Genomic DNA, 19,011 nt, shown 5'->3' on the forward strand with positions numbered 1-19,011 from the left:
GGCTGCGGTGCATGTCTTTATGATGGTGGGGGAAACCGGAGTACCCGGAGTAAACCCACGCAGGCACGAGGAGAACATACAAACTCCACACAGACAGGACCTGGAACGACCGGGACGACCGGGATTCGAACCCAGGGCCTTCTTGCTGTGAGGCGACAGTGCTAACCACTGAGCCACCGTGCTGCCCGAAAGATAAACTGAAGAAAGATAAACACCTCTTAAACTCCTTGAGAAGTGAAATAGGGAACTTTAAAAAGGGGGGCCCTCACTTGACATCACTTTGGAGGAAATGTAATTGGAAAATGAAATTGGTTATTCATGGTATTGTCATGTGTGGCAGCTGTCCCCAATCTGGCCTCGGCTGCTGGCTGGTTGACAATCAGTCAGCTGCTCTGACTGATTGGCAATCAGTCAGCAGCCAATGCTGCCTGTATAAAAGGGCAGCAGAGCTGGAGGGAAGGGAGAGTGAGCAGAGGCGCAGGTTGTGCGGTCTGCTTGTGCATTGTTGCTGACAAATAAATGATGGCTTTCAACCAAACCTCGTGGTTCCGGGCTGATCCTTGGTGCTGGGGGGGGAAACCCACGGGTAGTGGCCTTGGAGCTGCTACACTGGAGCCCAATGTGGGGCCCCCAGAAACCCAGCACCTGGAAGGGATGGAGTCTGGGAAACCAGAGGAGGAGCTGATGAGCAGCTTGGGCCAGATTCTGGCCAGAATTGAGGAGATGGGGCGGGCACAGGCAGAGGAGAACCGCCGGTTCCTCAAGGCCCTCCTGGTCCCGCCGGCTCTGCGGCTGAACCCCGTTCCCCAGGACCCGTCGGAGCTGCCGTCGAACCCCGAGGTCCAGGATCCGTCGGAGCTGCCGACCTCCGAGGTCCAGGACCCGTCGGAGCTGCCGACCCCAGAGCCCCAGGACCCGTCGGAGCTGCCGACCCCAGAGCCCCAGGACTCGTCAGAGCTGCCGACCTCCGAGGTCCAGGAGCCGTCGGAGCTGCCGACCTCCGAGCCCCAGGACCCGTCGGAGCTGCCGACCCCCGGGCCCCAGGACCCGTCGGAGCTGCCGACCCCAGAGCCCCAGGACTCGTCGGAGCTGCCGACCCCCGGGCCCCAGGACCCGGCGGCGCTGCCGACGACCCGTGGTCCCCAGGACCCGTCGGCGGAAGGCCGACCCTGGTTCCCCAGGACCCGACGCCGCTACCAACCCCTGATCCCCGGGGCCCGTCGGCGGCGCCTGTTACCCCTGCCCCGTCCCCATCTCGGCTGGCTTCAGCTCCCCGTCCTCCCATCCCAGTCGACCACAGAGCTCCCTCCTCCCGAGCCCGGTCCCGGTCCCCCAGAGCCCCTCCTCCGCCCAAGCTCTCATGGGGGGGGGAGGCTAGGCCGGATGGAGCCCCGGCCTAAATCGAGTGGTGGGGAGTGTGGCAGCTGTGTCTGATTTGGCCTCGGCTGCTGGTGATTGGCAATCAGTCAGCAGCCGAGGCCACCCTTATAAAAGCTCCCACTTGAGAGTGGAGGGGGAGAGGTGAGCAGAGGCACGTGATTTGCGGTCTGCTCGGTGTCGTGTGTGCGGAATAAATATGTCCTTGAACAAAACGTCTTGCTGTCTGGCGGATCCTTGGTGCTGGGGGGGGAACCCACGGGTGGCGGCCTCAGGCCTGCTACACTGGAGCCCAACGTGGGGCCCCCGGAAACCCAGCACCTGGAAGGGATGGAGTCTGGGAAACCAGAGGAGGAGCTGATGAGCAGCTTGGGCCAGATTCTGGCCAGAATTGAGGAGATGGGGCGGGCACAGGCAGAGGAGAACCGCCGGTTCCTCAAGGCCCTCCTGGTGCCGCCGGCTCTGCGGCTGAACCCCGTTCCCCAGGACCCGTCGGAGCTGCCGACCGCTGAGCCCCAGGACCCGTCGGAGCTGCCGAACCCCGAGGCCCAGGACCCGTCGGAGCTGCCGACCTCCGAGGCCCAGGAGCCGTCGGAGCTGCCAACCTCCGAGGTCCAGGACTCGTCGGAGCTGCCGACCTCCGAGGTCCAGGACCCGTCGGAGCTGCCGTCGAACCCCGAGCCCCAATACCCGTCGGAGCTGCCGACCCCCGAGCCGACCCGTCGGTGGAGGGCCGACTCCGGATCCCCGGGCCATGTCGGAGGTGCCAGCTACCGCTGCTCCGGCTCCATCCCGGCCGGTCCCGGCTCCCCGTTCCCCGGCCCAGCGGGCTTCAGCTCCCCGTCCCCACCACGTCCCGAGCCCGAGCCCCCACGTCCCGAGCCCGGTCCCCCAGAGCCCCCACGTCCCGAGCCCGGTCCCCCAGAGCCCCCACGTCCCGAGCCCGGTTCCCCAGAGCCCCCTCCTCCGCCCAAGATCTCATGGGGGGGAGGGGGAGTAGGTTAGGCCGGATGGAGCCCCGGCCTAAATCGGGTGGTGGGGAGTGTGGCAGCTGTCTCTAATTTGGCCTCGGCTGCTGGCTGGTTGACAATCAGTCAGCTGCTCTGACTGATTGGCAATCAGTCAGCAGCCGATGCTGCCTGTATAAAAGGGCAGCAGAGCTGGAGGGAAGGGAGAGTGAGCAGAGGCGCAGGTTGTGCGGTCTGCTTGTGCGTTGTTGCTGACAAATAAATGATGGCTTTCAACCAAACCTCGTGGTTCCGGGCTGATCCTTGGTGCTGGGGGGGGAAACCCACGGGTAGTGGCCTTGGAGCTGCTACATCATGCAAACTTATTTTCAGTTTGTTCCCATTCATCACGAGTATCAGGCTACCATTGTTCAATTTGAAAAGGTGTATTCACAAATATTATCAGTGAGTGCGTGAACAGACTTTCCGCCAGCCGGAGCCACAACAGGTTGTGTGAGGAGAGCCGGTCTGTACTCCTGTTTTAGGACCCAAACTAACCCCCTTTGGACACATTTGATCCAGTTCCTGGACCAAAGCAGGACACCGTCTCTCTTTGTTCTTGTTTAACTGAATCAGCAGGATATCAAAGACAAGAAGCCAAGTCAGTGTGTTGGGTTTGAATGTGTGTGTGTTTTCGAGAGAAAGTTGCGCATATGCTGTGTGGAATATGCCTACTATGAACTATTCATACACTCTGTCACATTCATTGAATGTATTTAAACTCTAAATCTGTCCTTCTGTACACATTACATCTATTGCACCTGTCCATCCTGGAGAGGGATCCTCCTCTGTTGCTCTCCTGAAGGTTTCTTCCCTTTTTTTCCCCTGAAGGGTTATTTGGGAGTTTTTCCTGATCCGATGTGAGGTTTTGGGGCAGGGATGTCTGTGTACAGATTGTAAAGCACTCCGAGACAAATTAGTAATTTGTGAAATTGGGCTATACAAATAAACTGAATTGAATTGAATTATGTTACAGGGCATAGCTGCTGCGTGCTTGTTGTCTGAGAGGCCTTAGTGTTAACCATATAGCCTTTAGTGGTGTGCGTGCAAGGCCTGTAGTCTATATCCTACTTGATTGCCTTGGCTTGCATCCATGAAATTGTCTATATTGCGTTTCGAGTCTGTGTGTGACTTCAGCACAACACTGGAGCACTCGGTATAAGTGCCCCTCCCCCCCTCTTTGCCACCGGATATTTTTGCACGCCCAGATTAATTTGTGCAACACTTACATCACAACAGCACAAAGATGGATGACGAAATGAAGAGCAAAAGCATAAATACAATATATTTTGGTCAGATACTTAGCCAGATGTTTCCCTCCAGGCGATGTGAGGACAACGGGTGAGCGGCTGGCAGAGGGACTTCCACGTGGACGGTGGATCTGTAATGGATGATTCTTGGAAAATTTAAAATACAAGCGGAGAGTTATGTTAGGTCAAGTGAGGCTGTGATTAGCCTCATTAATCAAGACACAGCAGGCCATGTTGCTATTTGGAAAAAGATTCCTGTCGTATCACAAGCATGTGAGACCCCCTAATAAACAGATGGTTGGTTGGCTGGGTACCATTTGTACAAGTGCTGGTACTTTTTTTTTAAAGTCTTTTTCCAAAGAGTGAGAGAAAAATCATAATGTGGAAGTAAAACTGTATCCGGAAACCACAGGATGGCAGACCTCGGCCGTATGAACATATATTGTGTGTAGGTTAAATAACATGATGATGGATGGATGGATATCAGAATACATTATGTGTTGCTTCAGGGAAAGGAAAGTTAATCAAACAGCCGTGGTTTCACGTTATCTAATCTAATGTTGTATAAAAGACCTGAAATTGGATTCTTATAATTCCCAACGGAAAATGGTTTTAAAGAAATCCTGCCAATTATTTCAATTGAGAAACAGAAAAATGGCGACAATAAATCTTCTTCTTCATGATTGTAATATTTATAGACAAAAAATACTGTATAATATAATATATGTATGGTTTGAAGAAATAATGAAACTAAAGTAATCTGATAATGGAGAAAAGATTTCCATTCCATTTTGATAAATAAGATGTTTGATTATTCTTGATTTAAAATGGGGTTAATCAGTTTGGCTTATTGATTTATTCACTATAACTTTCAATCCCATTCCTCTCTCTATTTTCTTTCTCAGGCTTCTGTCAATATGTACCATGGGCAAACGGATGGCCACGCCCTTATGCCTGTATTATTATTAGTTTTAGTAGTAGAAGTAGTCTTGTAAAAACATGTGTTCCGCAAGGAATAAAAAAGGAGAGAGATCAAATATAGATAGTCATGCTCTTGGGATGATGAATACAATTTAAAGCCCAATAATTTTTTCTCGTTCCACCAACATTTCAATTTGCACACATGGTATTGCATCATGTGATCTGGGGACTCATTGGCTATAGGTTGGATCATGGATAAGCCTCCGGGCGCCACGGGCTAAATTCAGATGTAGCCACAAGATATCTGAAGCCAAAAATACCTTTTACCAGTCGCTGCTCTTCATGTACGGTGGAGATGCGAGACCGGAGTTGAAGTAGAGACCATGATTACGACTGGATTGGAGCAGCTAGTTTCCAAAAAGACTATCGCAAAAAAAATCTAAACAATTGTCAGAGATTGCATTTCTCTTTTCTGTTCCACCTCTTTGCTCTCCACCTGAACTGTTGACCATCCAATAATAGTTTTCTCCAACGTAATTGGTCAATTCTACTCTACTCGACTTCAAACGGCCACGAGAATGCTTCAGAGACGGACATCGTGTCCCGTTGGCAACACATTGTGAACGCAGTCGATCGACTGGGGGTCAGTGATTAGCAGCTCCGTCAATCAGGGGGTTGGCGGTTCAATCCCCGCCCTAGTCGATGTGTCCTTGAGCGAGACAATTAACCCTGAATTAATCCGTGCAGCTGTGTCTACGGTGTGTGAATGTAACATGATTGTAAATCGCTTTGGATTAAAGCGTCAGCTAAATGAAATGAAATGTAATTTAAGCATCAAAAGCTCTTAAGGACTCACAAATATTAAAATGTTCACATTATTGTTGTATTTCAACATTTCTACCAGATGAATATCAGTAAACAGGTGTTTTCTATGGTATAAATAATATATTTATATTAAAAAGGGGAAATACCAACTGTGAATAAGCCTATCAGAGGCACCGATTAGGTCTGTCCACTGGACTTAGAAGCTGAGGGAGGAAAGTTACTGGGTAGCTGGCAAAACATGTAATAAGGAAACAGGGGAGAAAAAGTAGTGTGCTGAAAAAGAAAGAGACAGACATCAATAAGCCCTGGAGATGCAGATACAGATAAACTACAGTGCAAGCGCTGTATTATAACAGATAAGATATTGCCTGGATAAAAAACAGTCAGCTTATCATATTCGTTTATCTTTCCCGACCAGAGACAGTCATTCATGATAAAAGACATTTAAAGTAATGCAAAGCCAGACAGAGTACCGCCAGCTGAGCTGTAAAGATGGAAAATCATATATAAATGATGTCCCCTTTGAGCAGGGTTGAAACAAGCCCAAAAAACAAGCTCAAAATTTCAAAAACTCAAATATACCTCAGCTAAATATAGTATTAAAGCTAAGTCAACATTGCATTATATATCATTGCCAAATGTATTGTAATAAAGTAAAAGTAACAAATGGTTATTAGTATGCCGCATTAAAGTTTTTTCCATGATTATTTCCCTTCCCTATAAAAATTAATGGCCTTGTGTAATTAGATATTATATATTATCATAAAAGTTGTTTCCAAGTGTAGGACCAATCTACTGACGGAAAACCTAACCAACCTTTGTGTCTCCCTTTTCTTCCTTCTTTCTCTTCCTCCTCCCCTGAACAACATGAATGTAATTTATGCACTACTTCATATGCATTGCACTTAGTTAATGCAATACTTTGTCCTGAAACACCTTATGTTTTCGTTATATTTTATCATGTACTTATAGTTCAAACATGCAGCAACTGGACGCAAGAACGGAGGCATTCCGAATGTTTGTTTGCTTTGCTGTGGTTTTTTGATCACTTTGAAAGTGACAATCTCGGTTTGTTTTGCCGATAAAACATTGGTATCAAAAACTTCATCCGCTCATTCCATTCTTCTTCTCCGTTTTCACTTTTTCCTTCTTTCAGATATTTTCTTCGTGTATTTGCCCACTCTACTGCTGGCATATGTTTCCAGTGAAGAAGCACTATTAACTACCAGACCAGAGGATCGGAGGCGGTCATGGGGGACCGAGAGGCGAGGCTGACTCCACCTTTGAGGTTTGCATTCTCTGTACCAATGTAAAGACGTTCTGTCTGCTTCGGGGAAGGATTGGTTTAACAAGGAGGGATCATCCTTTATGCTTCAGGACCTTCAGCGGGACAAACACATCTCCTTTGGTGTTGAGAATTACATGTTTTGACACTAACTAGAAAACATGTCTCATGTTGTCGATTGATATTTTGCATATTGTGATATAAGAGATGAAAAAGTGAAGTCATCTTAATCATTTTGAATTCATCTTGCTTTTCTGTTCGCTCACTCTCCTTCTTGGCCACTGATGTGAACACGAGCACCACTCCGTGGTTACACACGCTCAGAATATATATTTTTTTTATAGGTGATTCATGAGGAAAGACGACGAGGCGGGCGTGACATTACATTAGTGTCGCCGGGTTATAGATGTGATTCACCTTGACGTCACTCGGCGACTCCTCTGCTTCGAATGCCACCGTTTGTGCATTCATGGAGTGGAAATGAATCATGTCGCATTGTATAAAAAGTTGTTAACGGAGCGGAGGAGGTGGCGTAGCAGTTGTGGATGTAGAGGGAGTGTTTAGGATAACAGTCATGAGATCTGAAGAGAGACCACCGGAAATGTATCCAGCATGCACCTGTCCTTGCACGAACCATCTGCTCCCAGGACACTTCGGGCCTCGGGGGAGAATTCAGATTTATTACTCGGATGTGGATGGTTTTCTTTGGCTGTTTAAGTTTTTGATTTATTTTATTGCCTTTTCGTGGAGTAATGGCTGCAATTGATGGACGCAGATGATGCACAGTCAGAGCCAGTTGTGGTGGGATCGTGATGTGAATGTGTGTGATTATGACTGTTCCGACTGAGGTCCTATTGCAAACAATTTGCTCAGCGTCTGGATAAGGATTGAGTTATTAAAGTGGTTTAATTCAGCTTCAGGTGAGTTCAGATGTGATTAGTGGAGATCGGAGGGGTCTAAGTAGAGCCTCGGTCAGCTCCAGCTGATTGTTGTCGATAGGCAACGAAAGCTTTTTGGGGAAATTGAGTGTGACTGACGTTTACTTGACTGAGTAATCTATGTTTACTTCATGTTTCGCCGTGGATAAGAAGGGCAAAAGTCCTGGACAAGAAAATAAGTGTTAATGGCGATACTATAATAGTAAAAGTAATTGTTCTTCAACAAGTGGAGCAAATTAGGATGAACTCCCGGGTTGTAATGGGAACTCTCTCTGGAGTTCTGCTTATGTGAGTGGAGTGGCGTGTTTTCTATTCACGCATGGAAGGAAATGATTCATCAAATCTCAAATACTCAAGATTCAAGTTTTTATTTGCCATTTGTGCCAACAGTCCAGACCCATTGGAATCCAGTGCAGGGCTCTCCGAGTCAGCAGTTTAGAAATAACACTATCAAAAGAAAGAAAAAAATAGGAATTATATAGGAATACACTATATAGAAGGTGGTAATATGTACAGTTTTGGATACAGTTTTATATTACAGATATAAATAATATGTCACATATTGCACATGATAATATTAAGCTTGTTCAAAATACTGGACGTCTCGTGCTCGGTGGAAATATAATCAGGATCAGAATGCGATGGATTAAGTTTAACAATATTTAATGGCAAGAAGTTCAAAAAAAAATTGAAGCTACGATCGTAGGGCCGGACTGAATAATACGCCACAGACTAAAAGCAAAGTAGCTGATAGGGAACTGTCTTGTAATCTTCAGAACGTCTAGAGAAAGAACTCGCCCTATTACACCCGTAATTATTAATATCGACAATCACACCTCTTGATCTTAAAAGTTAGTTTCATTGGTCGGTCCAGCATGCTGCACTTCTGTTGCCTTACGGCCAAGATAATAAAATAGCCAGGTCAAACGTCATGACCCCACGACCAACATCACTTCTTCCGGTCAGTCAGTGAAAAATTCCCTTCACAATAAAAGTCCCATATGTTAGTTTCCGGATTCAAGTAACGTCACAACCGGCTTCCAGTTCATGCGACAACATTGAAACAATAAACTAACTTCCATTCCCATGCAGCATACATACAAACACTACTTCTGCCTACTACAGTCAATACGTCAATAGAGTCAATACAGTGTCCTTCTCCTATGCTTCATAATAAATATTAATATCCTGCCTAATATTTAATATTTATAATATATTGCTATATGTATTAATTTAAAGCATAAACTTCCCCTATGTACATATGCAAAGTCGAAATAACCTATTACAACTTTAGAATAAGTGTAGTGAGCTAGTGTTGTAGTGTTGTAGTGAGCTAGTGTTGGGTTATTAGCTCGGCAACAGCCAATCGACTTGTGACTCCTGCACCTCGAGCTAATCACTCGAAATCCAAACTGTCTGCTGTCCTGGCTCCTCAGTGGTGGAACGAGCTCCCCACTGACATCAGGACAGCAGAAAGTCTCTACAGCTTCCGCCGGAAACTAAAAACACATCTTTTCCGACTATATCTGGATTAAAACACAGATTAGCACTTCCGTGGAATTTAAATGGCTCTTATGGTACTTTTGACGTTCGACTATCTTGAAGAAATCTTACTTTCTGTATTCTTGTTGTTCTTAGTTTGTACTCTAGGTTGAATGCACTTATTGTAAGTCGCTTTGGATAAAAACGTCTGCTAAATGACATGTAATGTGATGTTATTACACATACTCTGAGGGATTTTACGAGTGAGAAAAAGCATTTTTGACGTTACTAAAAGCAGCGTTCTGCTGCAGTATGAACTGTGACACTCGGTTCATACGACTCCCCTCTGCTGACATACCCTTCAACTCTTAGTCTCTAACATCACCTTCCACAATAAATACACACTAAAATCATATTGACATCTTGATTTAACACAAAGCACTAACGACCATAAGCTGTGCCCTTTGCAATGCCAGGAATGTGCAAGAGCACATCACTTTCATTCAATGCAACGAGGAAAACGACAGTCGGCAGGTAGATTTAACAGCTACAAGCTGTAGTGAGGACAATGACCTTCAGACCGACCAGTTGAGCTGTCAGGTCGACTTAACGACAGTTCAAGATGTAGTAAAGTAGACAAGGTGGTGGAAAAGGGATTTATTTTCTTTTTTTACAGAGAGCAAGGTGACACAAAAGAGAAATGTCGGTCGTGAAAGGTCACGTCTTTCACACCATTACCACCTGAAGGCACATCAGAGCGCTGTGCATCGCCTCGCACACAACGGATGCCCACATTCTTTCCTACATCCAATCATATCCATTCCAGTGGACAAGTGAGTGAGTGAGTGAGTGTGTGTGTATGTGTGTGTGTGTGTGTGTGTGTGTGTGTGTGTGTGTGTGTTTCTCTTTTTGGGTGCGAGTGTACTCGAATTTCTGACACTCTCAGATGGCCAGTAGCATGGCTCAGTGAGAGAGATGGTGTGATCACTGGACCGTGGTCTGCCTTACCCTGTCACACACACACACACACACACACACACACACACACACACACACACTTTAGACAGCCACTGAGCCACTGAGGCCACCTAGATAGTACACCTCTCCAGTGCTGGTGTTACACTATTAAATTGGGATTTTTTTTGGTATAAACTAACCAAAGGTCAAATATAATTGTACATTTAAGCCTGTGAATCCTGCAGCGACGGAAATCCTTGGAAAAAGGTGTTTTTCTTTCTGGAAATTGTACTAAAACAGCAAGCCAGCAGAAAACGTGTTTAGCAACTGTGCATCTTGAGGTTGACTTGACTTTCGTCAAAAAGATCTTACAACTTGAGGACCATGAGGGTCAATAAGTGATCTTTGTTCCTCGAAATGAAACTGTCTTCCACAAAAAGCGTTGCCTTGCTCATTTATTTAAATGCCTGCAATGACATATTTCTATGTGCACAAAAGTGGGAAGTAGTGGAGCGCGATGTTGGCACGGCACAGCAAAGCCTCTCGGGGAGCGGGCTGTGGTGGATTCAGTCAACAAAGCATCTGGCTTTGGCAAGAGAGACTGCTGCGGTGTTTTAACTCATGACCCCAACTTTCAATATTTTAAACCATGACTAAAGGTGTTCCCGTAATTTTACCAAGCATTTTTCGAGTATCGAGTAGGATCATCTTTAACAATATCACACGGTCCTCATTGGTAAATGATCAAGGAACTGAAAGAGGATTGCAAGGTCAAACATTTATGGTGACCTTGACACCTAAGTCAACATCGATTTATTACTTTTTTTAAATCCAAATACTTGTCATCAGTAATTTGAACGTCTATAGTTCCTAAAGCAAGATATCTGGTGTTTTGATTCCAAGCCTAATGTGAACCCCAATGTCAGTAGTGGTTTAAACCATCATTCTAATTACACATGTGAAACTAGAATGGGCACTCGGTAGAGCGCATACCTTCGCATATCACAAGATTGGGCATTGAATTATGAACTTTTTGGCATTAGTTGCCAATTGGATAAAAATTTACCGCGCTATGGTAAAAAGAAGATTTTGACCTGTTCATGACCTTTGACCTTTGACCCGATCGATCCCAAAATCTAATCAAATGGTCCCCGGATAATAACCAATCATCCCACCAAATTTCATGCGATTCGGTTTAATACTTGTTTAGTTATGCGAGTAACACGCATACAAATAAATAAATAAATATATAAATAAATACACGGTGATCAAAACATAACCTTCCGCATTTTCAATGCGAAGGTAATTACAGAAAAATTTATTCTTTTTTTGAGCGTTATATTCCGACACTTCCACAATTCTTTTAGGAAAAAATTGCTTTCGACCAAAATGGTGGAGATATAGCTAAACCTGCTTCAGTGTGATGCCCCTAGAACCTCCCTCTACTACTACAGTGGTTCTCAAACTTTTTCTGTCAAGCCCCTCTTCGGGGAAAGAAAACCGTTCATGCCCTACTGCCCCAACAAAATTGTAACATTGAAGAGAATCAAGAATCTTGGCCGCCGCTTGTTACGGCGTAACGTAAACATTTACACAAAAGTACAGGCATTTGATTTCGCCATGTATTTATTAATGACTTGTGGATGTCTGTGTACTTTGTACTTTTCGTAATATGTGAAGTTCTCCATAAAGGTCTTGAAATAAATAAAAACGTTCTCAATCCACCAATTAAGGAAAATGTATTTGTAGATAAGATAAAACTAATTATTAGTGGGCAACAACAATAAACTGGCTTCTCTGTGCTCTGTCCATGGCACTGAAACCCTTCAACCCAGTCTCACCATACACGCAATTAAACAGTACACTGATATACTGTTTGTATTTATTGGCCAATATAGTCTTTGAAAATACTAAAACATTATTTTAACTCTAACTCTCCGCCCCCTTTTCCCCTGTCATTGTTTTCCTCCAGATTTCTATCCAACACGTCGTTTGAGGGCCAGACGGGTTTAATATCCAGAGACGCTCACAGCCAGAATATCAACTCAGAGGCGCATCACTACATCTGGTCCCTCCAGCTGGATCCTTTAGGCCAACCAACCTGGACCCGACTGGGACGGTGGCGCAAGGGGAAAGTTCTGATGGACCGGCGGGCTTGGCCAAGCCATCAGGGCCCTGGGAGCGGAGGAGACTGGCGCCGATCCACACGTCTGCACATGCGTGTGGTGACGCTGGTGGAGCACCCATTTGTATTCACCCGAGAGGTGGACGGGGACGGAATGTGTCCCGCGGGCCAGCTGTGCCTCGACCCGCTCACCAATAAATCTTCGGTTTTGAAAGGATTTTTCAAGAACCTCTCAGGACGTAACGGTTCTGTTCACACGGACCTGAAGAAGTGTTGTTATGGCTACTGCATTGACCTGCTGGAGAAGCTGGCAGAGGACATGGGCTTCACTTTCGACCTCTACATCGTAGGCGACGGGAAGTACGGAGGGTTCAAGAATGGACGCTGGACCGGATTGATCGGGGATCTCCTCAGTGGCGCCGCTCACCTGGCAGTGACATCTTTTAGCATTAATTCGGCCAGAAGCCAAGTCATTGACTTCACCTCGCCCTTCTTCTCCACCAGCCTGGGAATTCTCGTGAGTACTGCAACCTCTGTTTGTTCTGACTCTTTGGCCCATGCTTCTCCGCTCTCTGTGCGATGACCTTACCCCAGCCCTCTCCGCTTGGTATGCTCGTGGTCAGAATCAAGATAGGACAGTTTTATTACTGCCAGCCCCAGGTTATTGGATTGTAATGCACTTCTCCGTAGAGGGCTGGAATGGAGAGGGTGCCGCTTTGTGTGGTGACCCGATTACTACAATTACTAGAGAAACTCTCAAATGCTCATAGAAAGATGCCACTACAGTGAGAGGCATTCTGGGTATTTTTTTAAGCAGATTACTTCTCCACTGTCGATATGTTTTCCCATTGTTTTCTCCTGAACAGCAGTGGCTCAGACAGCACCTTTACCTGTAGATTTACAGTTCATATTTCATTTCCGACCTCAAATTGGTGAGACAAGCTCATGTTTAACCATTTAATGTCAGATAAACAAACTTGTTAACCCAATGGAGATATTCAGTTTCCAGCCCTACTTAATCCTCATGACCAACACGTTTTCACTCACGCTTGGACCGCGGCCCTTAGCTTCAAACTATGCTGCTCTTGGTCCCCCGCTAGCATCAGCTTAGTCGCTATAGTTACAGCACAGACGGCGTCTAAGGTTTCCACTCACTACCTGCATGATGTCTTTTCAAAATAATCTTCACAGAAGGTAATGAAAACCTTAGGATTATAGCTTTAACTTCCTGCAAAGATTTCCAAAGACAAAAACAACTTAAGCTGCCCTAATCAATATTATTATATGAACATTGAATCAAATGACTATTCATAATGTGAACATAATGTTCCCCCCAGCTAAATAGAGTTATACAGTGTTGGCATCGTTCAGCTTATAGTTTTGGTTTTCCAGCCCACAATCTTTGTATTTGATAACCTCTTCTCAGGCGGCCCTGTTTCCTAAAAAATATGGTCTGATAGAAAAAAGCTGCATTGTAAATAATGGTTCGAGGGAAACGTATTTTATCGTAAAGCCATCTCTGAGAGAAACTCTTTGCTTCTAGCCACAACGACTTCATGAGGAGATAACACATCACTGTTGTGTTTACAGCTTGTACTGCGGCCCCAAGAGGAAAATAAATGATGTAGCAAATCACACCCTGTGCAATAGTGACGTATTTCTTCATTAAAAAATGAAATGAAAACAACTCTGTTTATCTCTCTGGTGAGTCAGAATGACTTAAATTGATCACACTGATCAACCAAAGCGTGCTTGACGTTAACGTGACCAAACAACACGTATGACTAATGAGTCACATGACTGGAGACTCATGATTATTAACTTTACTTTTAGTTTTGTACAGGAAACAGCTGTCTCCTTGACAAAAGGCCTTTTGGTTTGAGCCATCCAGCTCCCCACTGAGCCTCTGGACTATCTCGCTCAATATTTCTTTTGTCTTCTTACTTTTAGAAAATCATTTACAGTGTATTTACCCCTCCGCCCAGGTTCGTACCCGCGACACAGCGGCACCCATCGGTGCCTTCATGTGGCCTCTCCACTGGTCCATGTGGCTCGGCATCTTCGTCTCCCTCCACGTCACCGCCGTCTTCCTCACCCTGTACGAGTGGCACAGCCCGTTTGGTATGACGCCTCGTGGACGCAACCGCGAACGGGTGTTCTCCTTCTCCTCGGCGCTCAACGTGTGCTACGCCATTCTCTTCGGGAGGACGGTGGCCATCAAGCCGCCGAAATGCTGGACAGGCCGCCTGCTGATGAACCTTTGGGCAATCTTCTGTCTGTTCTGCCTGTCCACCTACACCGCGAATCTAGCTGCCGTCATGGTCGGGGAGAAGACCTACGAACAACTGTCAGGGATACATGACCCAAAGGTCAGGGATGTGCAAATAACTGCATTTTCATGAATTTAAGTTTCCAGTGTCGGGGGGGATGTAGTTTAGGAATGTACTCGGTTTCATTCATTTGTTCAAGTGCAGGTTGTTCTTCTCTTTAAAAATCTTCCTCACGTATATTTTAAAAAACTGCAGACTGCATTAGGTAGCTTTGTTCAGAATTGTAGAAGAGCCCTTCTTGTGAAGCGTGCAGTCTATGAACTTAAACTAAGCACTTTTTTTATTTTTTATTAATTATTTAACAAAACCACCTTTGTTAGAGCAATCGTCATATGTTAATTCGTGTTTTTGATCAACGCACCAAATCTATGAATCAGGAATTCATATTGAGAACCAGAAAAGAGAAGAAAAGAGACAAATTAATATTTCAAAGGTTTCACAAGCTCTTTTTCTGCGTCTGGGATTATTTATAAAAAGAAATAATCCAATTGAAGAGAGAAGCAGCAGACTGAAGTGGAAAATATCAATATTATTCAACATGTATTCTTTTTGAAGCCATTCTGAGAGTAACATCCGGGTTCATTTCTTCTTTCTTGCAGTTACACCATCCCTCTCAGGGGTTCCGATTTGCCACGGTGAGAGAAACCAGCGCGGAGGACTACCTCAAGAAGAGTTTCCCTGAGATGCACGAGTACATGAGAAGATACAACGTCCCGGCAACGCCAGGCGGCATACATCATCTCAAGTAAGACAACTAGTCGTGAGCGTCATCTCATATTCAGGTGGTTGAATAGGTTGTTGCGTGTGTTAGAGTTGGAAATCGGCACACCACCTAGACGACACTCACTGGAAGAAAGAGCGGTAGACTTCTACGTTACATCTATAAGCGTTTTATTCAGAAATCAGGATACAAGTAGACATCATGCATGGACCCTTCTCCAGAGCTCTGACCAGTGGCCCCAGCCCTGGAGAAAAAAAGACCACGACTTAGAGTATGCGGCCATTTTAAATAGCCGAAAGGAACAGTTCTGATTCGTCAGGAGATAAGGGGGCGGTGTCTTCTCATTGGTTCTTGTTGCCAGCTCCGCCTCTGCCGCTCCTTCATTGGTTCTTCTCGTCTGCCAATGAGTTCACATGTTGTGAAAAGGTGGGGAAGAGGAGATAGTTGATTTAATAAACCCTCTCTTGTAAGCAGACTTCCTTCCGGCCTTATCTCTTCAGGGATGAGGCCTGGATCTTCTCCGAAGGTCGTCCACACACCGGGGGCTTCTTCCCACGTGTGAGTGTGTGCGTGTGAGGGGGATCGGTGAAGGGGGGGGGTCAGTGAGGAGAGACAGTGAGGGTTTAAAGTGTCTAAGAAGGAGAATAAATGGCCCCATCTGGACCCTTGTTATCTATCCTCCCGACGAGGTAAGGACTGTGATTGCTCTTTCTAAACAATGAATACAATGAGCTCTTTCTCTAGTCATCTTCTTTGATGAGTGCAGTGCAGAAGGGGGGTTTACATCAACATTCCTTAGGTGTCACTGTTATCTTTCTTTAGATCAGCTCAGACACCAGAGTGCTCCGCTGGAGGTTTTAACTTCCATTCAGTGTTTTCCATTTTACACATAATCTATATGCAAACAATACTAAGCTATGCTAAACTATAATATATATTCTTTAACAATCCTCTTTTCACATCCGCTGGATGTGAACCCTTCTTCAGGGAATATTTATTTCCTCTTTATGCCAGATCTTGTCATGGCCTGGCCTCCTCGTCCTGTCTTAGCTCTGCCACTTGACGTGAATGAGTCTCCTGAAATATAATCTTCGTTGCCTAGATTAAGGTCCCATAAGACCTGTAAAATACCTATTTCTCGGGGAGAGTGTCTCTCTCTGTTAGGGATGGGAATAGGCGTGGTTTCTGTCATGTGGTACTCCGATCCACCCTCTTCGATCTTCCATCCTAGGGAAGTCAGTAGGTCTGTGTGCGTTAAATCTGTAGTGTGCAGGTGTCAAAGGAAAGAGGTGAAATTGAGAGTGGTCAGGCAGGGGGGGGGTCTTGCATCCTAGCGGCTGGTGAGTAGCAGGTTGGCATCCTGATAACCAGTTGACGATCCGGTCCCCGCTGCAACTCATCTGCTTCTACCTGGTCTGGGTCCTTCTGGTCCTCTGGTCCTCTGGTCCTCTGGTCCTCTGGTCCTCTGGTCCTCTGGTCCTCTGGTCCTCTGGTCCTCTGGCTGTCGATGGGGTCTTTATCCAGTGGTCTTGCTTGTTGTTCTTCTTCCACTGGTGTCGCATGGGCCCTGGATTCGACAGGACTCTCATGGGCAGCACCGTGGGTGGTAGAGCGTGCTCTTCATTGGCTCCTCAGTCTCTGAGCCGGGTGATGATGGTGTTCGATGCTCCTGTGGGCAGCTCCTCATGGCAGGTCCTCACAGCAGGCAGTCAGCACACGATGGAGGTCGATGCTGGGCGTCAGGTGTAGCTGTTGAAGAGAATGAGAAAACACAACACAACACAGCGCCACTAGGCCGGCTCTATACAGAATGTGACACTTGACTATGAAAAATTTTATTTTAATTTCTATATTTAATAAGTATCTAATACTTTCTAGGCTTGAATTGCAATCTTTAACTGAGTCGGAGGAACAGCTTCTCACCCGTGTGGAGGAATCATCTATTAAATGGCCATCCGTCGTCCAACAGAGTCTTAATTACTTATCCAATCCAATCTAACTTTATTTATCTTTACTGGTTATGATAAATGCAATTGATCCTATCTGTGGCCCTTGACTAGGGCATAGAAATATTCAAATCCTACTAGGATCTGATAGCAGGCAGGTATTCGCCAGCACCCTCCTCTCTCGTGCTTGAACCCTAAAACAGATCTGTTAGTCAGAATTACCCTGATGAGGCAACTATCCAGCGGCTGGTTGTGATTCTTCGGCCGGCTTATCTGCAAATGTACAATGTGTTATACGGTGCACCTCTTGGTGAAGCCTCTCACCTGGAGGGCGCTGTGAAGTCCTATGACTTCAAAACACCCTGTTCACCTGGGCTCAGTCCACTTCCCATGTGAACCTCGAGTCTTACCCAGTCACCTGGTTCCACTGATGACTCATCAGCTGGCTCCTAGTGGGCTTCAGCAACCTGCTTGGAGAAAAACTTAGATCTGGTCAGTTATATATTTTTATTATTTTTTTTCTCTCAGAATATTCTCTGAAATTTGTCAAGTCTAGGACTGTCTCCTAACTCTCTGTTGGCCCCGCGGTCTTCATGTCAATAACTCATGGGAGAAATGTTCTCCTCCTTGGTGATAATTTAGCCATCATTGTCTCAATTGCTTCAATTGTTGATTAGCTCGCGACTATCACCTGTGATTGGGCAATAGACTGCTCCGTGTGAATGTGCTCTCTAGAAATATTTCTCAACTTCTTGTAGGTGTTGGTTTGCAAAATGTGTGCCATTGTCAGATCTGATTCTCCTTTTATCACCATATCTCAGTATCAGTTTCTTCTTTAGACAATTCACCACTGTCTTTGGATCTTCTGTCTGCATGAGCTTGATGTTCTCCACTGCAAGTTCCGGGAGTTGCGGTATGGCAGCGCTGTCATCTGTTTAACCCAGCTGCTGCTCTCTCCTCTGAGAGGTCAGCTACTTTATTGCCTCTGGCGACTGTGGTCTGTAAGTTATGGTGTCTCTTCATGACTGTTGCTTCTTCATGGTTCCAGGACGACTCTTGGTAGCTGCTTCAATTGGCTGAGTGATTGAGTATAAGTGTGTGCGAGGTGAGTGTGTTTCTTTTGAAATGCCAAGTGTCTTGTTTAAGCCTTTTCAATGTAGTCTAATTTCAGCTGCAGTACATTAGCGATCTCCTTTAACAGCATATCAGCATCTCAGTTCTACTCCTCCTCCTTATTTCGAAGCAAATTCCATTTGATTCATAAACATGAAGGTGGAGAGAACTCACCACAGCCATCACTGGTCATCGTCACGTTTGTTGTCTCAGCATTCAGCACCTGCAAACCTCTGGTGGTGGTTGGGGACATCCTGTTTGAAACCTCTTCTTTCTGTTAGAAGTTTCTCATTCAGGATGCTTCTTCATTGGCTCCTCTGCTTCCTCAGCCTTCCAGCATCGAGATATCTGTTGATGAGACTGCCATCTCTAATCCCCAGAGTCTTAGACTCAAAATCAGCCAATCCTCACTCAAAGGTGAGTCCAGCCTTTAACACCTAGTGATTAGTTCAAAGTTCCGCTAGAACAATGGAGGGGTCAAATGTCACTAACCCATGGTCAAAACGTCACTTCCGGTCAAGTCGCTTAACCAAGTATTTTCACAATAAGAGTCTTCTTTTCTTGCGATTTCTCTCTTTTCTGTCTAATTCTTCTCTCATTTGTCTCTCTCTCTGTCTCCTTCTTGTCTCCTTTCTGTCTCCTTTCTTTCCAACCTTTCTTTGCCTGTCTTTCCTACTTTTCTTTTCCTTCATGTAATTCAACTGGCTTCAATCTATAATATTAACATACAGTCA

General features: G+C 45.6%; 1 protein-coding gene across 1 annotated transcript in view; it reads left to right on the forward strand.

The window, feature by feature from the left end:
- Nucleotides 1-19,011, forward strand: part of grin3a (glutamate receptor, ionotropic, N-methyl-D-aspartate 3A) — a 79,254-nt gene that overhangs the window by 15,537 nt on the left and 44,706 nt on the right. The window contains exons 3-5 of the mRNA XM_056433174.1: nt 12,015-12,684; nt 14,153-14,536; nt 15,097-15,242. Coding sequence (XP_056289149.1) covers nt 12,015-12,684; nt 14,153-14,536; nt 15,097-15,242 — 1,200 coding nt within the window. The remainder of the gene's footprint in view (nt 1-12,014; nt 12,685-14,152; nt 14,537-15,096; nt 15,243-19,011) is intronic.

The sequence above is a fragment of the Pseudoliparis swirei genome, chromosome 15, assembly GCF_029220125.1.
Source record: "Pseudoliparis swirei isolate HS2019 ecotype Mariana Trench chromosome 15, NWPU_hadal_v1, whole genome shotgun sequence".
Lineage (NCBI taxonomy): Eukaryota > Metazoa > Chordata > Actinopteri > Perciformes > Liparidae > Pseudoliparis > Pseudoliparis swirei.